The sequence below is a fragment of the Furipterus horrens genome, unplaced genomic scaffold, assembly GCF_987537825.1.
Source record: "Furipterus horrens unplaced genomic scaffold, mFurHor1.1.pri manual_scaffold_9, whole genome shotgun sequence".
NCBI classification, from domain to species: domain Eukaryota; kingdom Metazoa; phylum Chordata; class Mammalia; order Chiroptera; family Furipteridae; genus Furipterus; species Furipterus horrens.
This window is the reverse complement of record NW_028327179.1, coordinates 32,317,172-32,326,397: the sequence shown is the minus strand read 5'-3', so window position 1 is coordinate 32,326,397 and position 9,226 is coordinate 32,317,172. Positions and strand designations below refer to the sequence as shown.

At 40.4% G+C, this 9,226-nt stretch overlaps 1 protein-coding gene across 1 annotated transcript; it reads left to right on the top strand.

Moving 5' to 3' along the window:
• The first annotated feature begins 8,489 nt into the window (after positions 1-8,489).
• LOC150001538 (large ribosomal subunit protein eL37) lies at positions 8,490-8,841 on the top strand. The gene has a single exon (XM_090287854.1). It carries the CDS (start codon positions 8,505-8,507, stop codon positions 8,796-8,798), a length of 294 nt encoding a protein of 97 aa, XP_090143980.1. The 5' UTR covers positions 8,490-8,504; the 3' UTR covers positions 8,799-8,841.
• The last annotated feature ends 385 nt before the right edge of the window (positions 8,842-9,226 follow it).

The following is a 9,226-nucleotide window of genomic DNA, read 5'->3' as shown; positions in this document are numbered from 1 at the left end:
TGTCATGTTAGATGTTAGTTTGTGCCCACCAAAACAGAGTGAAAAATAAATGACAGAAATTGAACACAGACTATCAGTTTCACACTTAGTCATAGTCAACTTCACACATAGATGTTACTGAGAGAAGCAGGGCCAAATGTTCCTGAAAAATGGGATCTCTTAGGTTCACAGACATTTGCTGCAAATACCTGAGTTCCATGCTTTGGGTGGTGAGCTCAATGAGAAGATTGATGGGCAGCTTCCAGGGGAAAAAATGAGGGAGGGGCAGGATGTGGTCTTGGTGATTCAGACTTGGCCTCCCTTCTCCGCCACCAATCTGAGTCAGCATGCAGCCACATGGCCCCACGTGATGCAGTCATGGCTCAGAATGAGCTGTCATACCCAGTCCTCTCTGTTGCCTTCATTAAAGCACTTGGTGATTTCAGAAGTCCAGTGTGAGTATTATTAGTGTCAATCTGTTTTCTAAATTAGTCAAGCAACAAATTGTTGAAGCTTTCTGATTTACATGATATGGTGGCCTGAAGTGTTGTTGGGCATTTTAATACTTGCTTGTCTCATCTGGTCCTTAAAATGGTAAAGTAGCATCATGTGTTTGAATTCAGTCTAGCATAGTGGTTGAACCCCCATGGTATTGGGGGCTAACCCAGATTTTATTATTTATTTATATCCTCACCCAAGAACATTTTTTCATTGCTTTTACACACACACACACAGAGAGAGAGAGAGAGAGAGAGAGAGAGAGAGAGAGAGAGAGAGACATTGATGTGAGAAACATCAATTGGTTGCCTCTGGTATGCATCCAGACCAAGGATAGTACATGCTGGGACTGGGGATCCAACCCGCAACCTAGGTATGAGCCCCAACCAGGAATTAAACCTGCAACCTTTCTGTGTACAAGATGACACTACAACCGAGCCACATTGACTTGGGATTTTAGAAATGTGCATACATCATTGTTTTTTGCCCCATGTCATGAATCATGAGCTCTAAATGATTGGTGCTGTGGGACTGAGAGTCATCCTTGAAGGTGCAACAGTGACAGAGGTTGCAGCAAGCTCCAGCAGAGCAGTGGCAGTTCAGCTGGTGGCCATGTCTGATTTCCAGGGCTGGCAGAGTGGTAGAATGGGTCACATTCTCCAATGCTGGGCATTAACTTTCTAAGACCTGATTTGGGATATTGTTTGTGACTGCAGAGTCCTCAACCTGGCCATGCTGGCAATGAGAGTTATACAATGATCTTTTAATACATTCTTTTTTTGCTTCTACCAAACTCTTGGTTTCTTTTAAATGTAACAAAGGATAGTGACTGATACAATGACCTTGGGACAATTTATTGTTTTCTTAACCTATTTTCTAATATGTAAAATAGGTAATTATACCTATCTTTTAGGGTTGGTGGGAGACTTAGATATATTGATAAATGCAAGCACTCAGTAAGTGCTGATGTATAGTAAGGGACACTAAAATATTAGCTAATATTATGAACAGTTTGTCAGGCACAGGTAGAACACTGGACTGTCTGCAGTAAGAGTGAATCTTGGTATGAGGAAGTCCTCACCAGTTATCTTCGAGTTAGAAATGATAGCTTGGAGTCTTAGAAATTGGAGGTCATTTTGTTAGTTCCAAAACTTATGTATAATGACTCCATCTGAATGCTTATGCAGGAGAAATAATTCCCTCTTTATTTACAATGATAGAATTAAAAATAACCTAGGAGTTTTTATGGCTCATGTCTTTAATTTATGGTTGATTGATTTATGAAATTTACCCTGGCTGGTTTGGCTCAGTGGATTGAGCGTCGGCCTGCGAGCTAAGTGTCGCTGGTTCGATCTTCCAGTCAGGGCACATCAGAGAAGGAAAACTCTGACTCCAAAAAACCTCCGCTGCCTTGCGGCATACCTCTTCAGGGGAAAGGCTAAGGGTGTAAACCCCGACAGAAAATCCGGAGCCGGAGTCCCTAAGGCGGTTTGACGTTGTAGTCAACACCGGCAACTCCTGCGGCGCACCTGAAGCCAAGCTGTATTGACTCTGTCTTTCCCTTGGACCCTTCAGCTGCGAAGAGAGGGGGGGTCTGCTGCATGGGCAACAGCAGACCCTCCATATCACCCTGCCCAGGCTCTGTAGCTTCAGCTTCACTGGAGAGGACACTCCAGCGTCATCGCAAGATGTCGATTCAACACGGGAGGAGACAGATACTGTGTCACTCCCGAGTCGGACTGCACAGCCATTCTCGGCGGTGCAGATAGACTCTTAAGAAGCTACACCATCGTCTCTCGAGACGGACGGCTGCCGACGACGATTTATGAAATTATCTATCTTTTGTTTTACTTAATTTAAATTTAACATATGAACTGAAAAGGGCACAAATCTTAGGTCTATAGCTTGATTACCACACAAAACAAGGTAATGAACATTACCAACACTACAGAGGCCTACTATGTGCTTTCATTTTCCAAAGGTAACCACTACACAGATTTCTCTTACCATAAATAAATGTTGCCTGCTTCTGAACCTTACTTAAATAAGATTATGTAGTATGTACTCTTTTTATTGCTAAATGTTATGTTTTTCAGATTCATCCATGTTGTTGCACATAGAAATAGTCTTCTTTATTGTGGTATAGCATTCCATTATGCATATATACCACACTTTATCCATTCTATTGTTAATGGACATTTGGATTGCTTCTAGTTCGGTGTTAAGAATAATGTAGTAAGAATATTCTTGTAACTAACTTCGTGTGTGCACATATGTATGCATTTCTTTCAGATTTACATCTAGGGGTTGAATTGCTGAGTCACAGGTTGGATATGTGCTTAACTTTATTGGCAACAAAATTTCCAGTAGTTATACCAACTTAAACTCCCACCACATTGTATGAGTTTCAGGCAGCTCTACATCCTCATAACACTTAGTACTGTCAATCTTTTTATTGTAATTTTAGCCATTCTGGGAACTAGGCAGAACCAAAGTAGAACTAGCATCAGGTACATTCCAATGCGCACACAAACTCTCCCTCTCTCCACCTTTCTCTCTCATTTAGAAGATTTTCAACAATAAGAAAACTACCCCACCACACACACTGCCTACTGTCTTAAAGAATAACTTATTCATTCCCTTCCAGTGTTTGTCCAAAACTCACTCCTCACTGAGGTCAACCAACCCTCACTTGATTCGATACCAAAGCCACTCCCTTGGATCCCAGCACTACTGATCCTTTCACCACGCTCTACTTTAAAATTTTCCTACTTACTACTTTCTAACATACTATAGAATTTTCTTATTTATGTTTTTAGTTTATTATCACTTTCTGTTACAATTAGTTCCAGAAGAGCAGAGCTCTTGTATATTTTGTTCACTGATATATTCTAGGAACATCGAACAGGGTATCTAGAGATCCTACATGGTAAGTGCTCAATAAATACTGCTGAGTGAATAAAATGGAATTTATTACCTCACATAAGAAGTCATGAGTAGGGTGGTGCCAGGATCGTTGGTTCTGTGGCTCCATGAGAACCATGTTCTCTTCATGCTCCAGTCTGCCATCCTCAGTATGCTGGCGTGTTCTTAGCCTAACTCCATTCATGCCTGCAAGGCGGCTGCTGCCGTTCCAGCATTGCATGCATCGCAGGTCAGCAAGGCACAGCCAGCAGCAGCAGAAGGAAATAAGTGCATCTGCTATCTGCTTCTCACTTATTTCCTTTAATCAATGAGGGGTCATATATTTTTAAAAACTACGCTTGCATATATAGCAGTTGAAATGAAAATAAATGCATATCATTGTATTAGTTTCTAAGCTAATACAGACAAGAATACATATTCTAAATATAAATTACTTGATTGAAACAATGTTAGATTTGAAAGAAATATGTCAATGTAACTTTCTGAAATATTAAGAAGGCATTTCTGGGTATAGTGAGTATAATAATTTGACATTGCTTTTGAAAAGTTTAATATTAGCTGGAAAATGATTTTTAAAATCCATATTGTTATTTATTTTCATAAGTTTTTTTAGAGAGAAATAAGTAAATCTGCCATGAGGATGATTAAAGGATTGATTTGACTATATTAAAGTAAGACAAGATATCTTTAAAAACTGTAAAAATGTATTTTAAAATACAAAATTTCCATAAAGCATGATACAACCAAAACACATGAGAGACAACTTATAGTTTTTTTTGCTTTGATCAACTGAATGCATATTTTATTTAACTTAAGTTATAGGTCAAATGGATTAAGGAAAATTCACTTTTACTAAGAAAATGAGATAGTGGTCAAGGACCTGTGGAACCCATTTAATATTAACTGTTTCGAAGAAATAAAGAATATTTAATGTGACAATATAAATTAAAACATGGGCTATACTGGTTGCAATATTGCTTAGCATATTTGTAAGTCTCATGCTTATAACATCTGAAGAGAAAATAACTACAAATCACAGTTAATCCGTTGGGCATTTTTAACTGAATTAAGTTTGTCCTTGTTAAAGAAATTATCTTTGTTTTCCCTCTCTCAGGAATGCATGTAAAACAGTTCCTGTCTCAATGTATGCCTAAGGCAAAAAGTTCAGTGCTCAATTACCTGCCGTCTGAAGTCTCATATTTTGCAGTGAGCAAGTGAAATAGCATTTTAGTCAGAAGTCTTGACCTATGCTCTTCTTTTTCCCTTCCCAGCCCTGCAAGCTATTTGGCATATGAAGGTCCTGACCTGAGAAAACCATCTTGGATAACCACGGCAAGGAGAAGGAAAAATGCAACACCTAGGAGATTTCAGTAAACAGTAGAATCATGCCAACCTAATCTGTGTTAAAATGCTTGGAATGTGGGAGCCGCTGATGATGCCTGTTGTCTGTGTGTCTGACTGAATCCTTTCTTTTTGCAGAGCAGCAAAGCAAAGCCTGGGAACCAGGCCAAATGCCTGCCACTTACCTTAAATTGATCAGCCACTTTGAGATTAAAACCCCTGAAAGCTGCCACACCGTGAAAACAAGGCCTCCTTCACATTAAAGGCAAATTGCGACTTTGGGTTTGCTGTGATCTTTTTTCCATTTTATGCAGTTTTTCACAGTGCACACTTTTTTCCCCCCTTTCCATTTATGCTCCAACGTAGAAGCCAATAGTTACAGCATCTTGGCCAAGCATTCATTAAGGTTTATAAGAACAAAATTTATGGTTATTTAGGAGTTGGCACAAAGACAGACTGTTGCTAGAAAAAGAAAAAGAAATACAGGTGGGAAATATAAGCCTCAACAAAGGCACATACTATACAGTAGTGTGCTAGGCTCTCAGCAGTGGTCTAGGAGGAAAATTATATCGTATTTAAACCAGCTATTCCTCTACTCTGGATCCTTCCCATTTTATGGCTCTGTAGGTAATTGAAACAAATGTACTGGTCATTCCAAGAGATTTTTCTGTCTTGTGCTACCATTTACAGAAGGAGCAGGTATAGAGATCTGTGTTTACCTAAGTGATAATCTGTCAGTCTGGCTAATGGACAAAGTGCATTGAAAAAAAAAGGAATTAAGAATCAGAATATGGGCTTTCCCATGAAGAGAAGAGTCATGTTATCCTTCTCAGTAGACCTTACATAATGGCAGGGCTTGTGCTCCCAAAAATGTAGGGTGTGGGTAAAACACACCCTTAATCTTTGAATTTGGGTAGTAATGTAGAATTCTGGCATAGCCTGGAAGTCTATATTCTCCCTCAGGAAATATTGCTAATGATTAAAAAAACTTTCTGGTTTTCTGCTCTAGGAAAATAAGAAGGCTCCTTGTCCTGTCATTTGCAATATTTGTGAAGCAAGCATTTTAAGAATATATTTTAGTTTCTACTCATTGTTGTCCAACAAGTACCTAGGAATACTTGGATGTATTTTTAAAAAATATACAGCTTCAGTGTTTCATAATGTAAACTGTTTTCAAAATATCACTTGTTTTAGCTGTGACAGCAACTCATTGTGTGATATAGGGAAAGCTAATTTAAATGCTCAACCATCTCCTATTATCAAATGGGAATATTAATACCAATAATAATATACTCTACCAAATATACTGAGATAAGGTGTTGCTTCCACTTCCATGACCTTGCACACACTGGAATGTTTTCAGCGTTCTTCTCTGTGAAATTAAACTCATCTTTCTTACTAGACTTATTTTGGAAAATTGAAAAAAAAATTTTTTGTATTTTTTTCATTACCACTTACCCTCCTTATATCCTCTCCCACCTCCACCCACCCTCCCCTCCCCTCTGCAATCACCAGTCTCTTGTCCATGTCCATGAGTCCTTTTTCTTTCTGCTTGGTCCCTCCGTCCTCTAACCCCTTACCCTCACCCCCTGCAGAGCTGTCAGCCTGCTCTCTGTCTATGAGTCTGTCTCTATTTTGCTTGTTAGTTCAGTTTGTTCATTAGATTCCACACCTGGGTGAAATCACATGGTATTTGTCTTTCTCTGACCGGCTTAATTATTCCTTTTATTTCTTTTTATTAGTATCATTTCAACATGGAAATAAATGTACAGAGTGTTATATGAACTTGCATTTGTCCACATGTTGCTCTCCGAAGGATCTGTTTACTTGTGCACAGATACGAGTATTTTCCTTAATTACACACGGGGCAGGAGTCAGGACCTTCTTGATATCTCTCCACCAACAAGATCCTCATTAACTTTGGAAAACTGAATATGCACACAATCTTTTGCATCACTTCATAAATGCTAAATAAAAGACTGGCTGCATGAACACCCAATGTGATCATCATTTGCAGATAACACTGTTTCTGAGCACGGGCAAAGCTCTTTGTTAAGTAGTGATAAGAAGTCACTTCCCTTGTTTTGCGGAGTGTCAGAAAGCTAGCACCATCATAGAAGGAACAGTAAAGCTATGGCTCAGTCTGGTGCTGATTTCCACCTCTGCATCTTTTTAAATGGTTTGCCTTAAAACTTGGTCACTTAAATTTTCTATCATGCCTGTAGACTTTCATCTTGACTACTGATTTCATCATAACTTCTAACTCTTCATACTTTGCATTGCTTATTCGTTGTAATTTGTGTTCAATGTTAGGCTAAGGGTAATTGGAAAATACCTATATAACAGGAAGTAGTTGATAAAAAAATAAAAAGCAAGCAAACTGCCTGTAGTGATTTGCTTTGCATTTTGTTGCAAAGGGTAACAATTTGAGGACAATTCAAGAGAATGCACAATAGAGTCATATTTCATAATGAAGCAGCCAATATGGCAGTTCAGAAAGTGTGCACCGAAGCAATCACAGAATGTACAGGACTTGAACAGGACCTAGAGGGATGATGGAGAAAGGAAGGAAGTCTCTCTAAGAGAGGGGAAGGCATAAACAAAGACATAGAGGTGGGAATGAACTTGATGAACTCACAAACCAGCCAAGACATGCTTTGGGTGGAGAGATGAGGGTATGGCTAAGAGTGTGTTGGGAAATAGGACTGAGAGACCAGAGCCAACAATTAACAGGCCTTGAAAGTCAAACAGAGGAGTTACAATTGTCTTGGGAAAGACGGGACCACCCTTCTGGTTTTGAGTTGAGAATGAAAGATTTAAGATAACTATCAATGCTTTTTGATCCAAAGAGCCCTAGGTTTGGAATCAGAATACCCAGGCGTTGGTCTCAGTTTCACTATTTTCAAAATGTACAATCCTGAGCTAGTTAGTGAATCTGTCTGAGTCTTAGTTCTTATTCATAAAACAGGAACGATAATACGTGTTTTGCCAGTCTGGTTCAGCACACCACTGACCACCACTGCAGCCACACGGGTGTGAGGGAACTCGGATGTGGAGGGCAGTGGCTGTAGAAATTGAGTGGAGGAAACAAATCACAGAGATGCTGCAGATGCTGACACTATCATATAGGTGACTCTGGTCCTCTGGTCTCCAGATAAAATAATACTTCCAATCAACTTCTTTCCCTAAAACTCTGTTTCCTCGGCTACTCTATGAACCCTGACATTTTGCTACTTTCTCTTTCCTTGTTTCTTTTCAGAAAGAGTTCTTTCGTCCCTACTTACACCACCTAAGAAAGCTCAGATCCTCTCTGGGAAGTCACTAACAGATTCCCAAAAGGCCTATGTCTACTGACTTTCTCCTCTATCCATCATATATATTCCCTCTGTTACATTATGTCTTAGTACCATGCCTCCTTATTTTCTGTAAGTCTCCAGAGTTTCTGCTGAGTCTGATTCTAAGTGATTTTTTACTTCCTACCTAAAAGAACTCACTTGCCCCCATTTTTTCAAATCTCCCACTGATTGCTCTCCTCCTGCGGGACATCTCGCCCTTCTGATTAATTATTACCAACACACCTCCACTTCCTCCCGTTCTCTCATCTTATTCTTCAACCTTTCTGCATCTGAAAGAATGTCAAGTCCTGGCGAGGATATGGGGGATGAAAACTTACATAGTGCTGATGAAAGTGTAATTTGGTACTACCAGATAGCACAAGTGTCTCCTCTTCCGGTCCCTTTGGTCTCGGCGGCAGCAGCGAGATGACGAAGGGGGCGTCCTCGTTCGGCAAGCGCCGCGACACGACGCACGCGCTGTGCCGCCGCTGCGGCTCCAAGGCCTACCACCGGCAGAAGTCCACGTGCGGCACGTGCGGCTGCCCGGCCGAGCGGAAGAGGAAGTATAACTGCAGTGCCAAGGCCAAACGACGAAACACCACCGGGACCGGTCGCATGCGGCACCTGAAAATCGTGTCCCGCAGATTCAGGCATGGATTCCGTGAAGGAACAACACCCAAACCCAAGAGGGCGGCTGTCGCAGCGTCCAGTTCATCTTAAGGATCGCGCCAATGAGTGGCACAAGAAACGTCTGGTCTAAAAAAAAAAAAAAAAAATTTGGTACTACCAACTGGAAATCAATTTGGCAATACTTAACAAAGTCAAAGATGCTCACAGACCTTCCTAAGTGTCCGCCACAATAACAACTGCTGTCATAGACTGAGTGCTTACTTTGTGTAAGACTTTTCTCACTTTATTCACTTAAAGGGGATGCTATTACTATTCTGGTTTTACTGAAGAGGAAACTGAGGCACAGGTAAATTAAATAACACACCCACGATCACATTGTTGCGACTTTGTGGTGGAGCTTGGATTTGGAATGGGCAATTGGGCTTCAGGGCTGTCAACCAAACACTACCTAGAGAAGTTCATGCCCCAGGAGCCATGTTTGTGAATGTTCACTGCAGCACTGCTTAGAACAGCAGAAA

Excerpts from the sequence above, each read along its gene's own strand:
- LOC150001538 (XM_090287854.1), top strand. The coding sequence starts at position 8,505 with ATGACGAAGGGGGCGTCCTCGTTCGGCAAGCGCCGCGACACGACGCAC.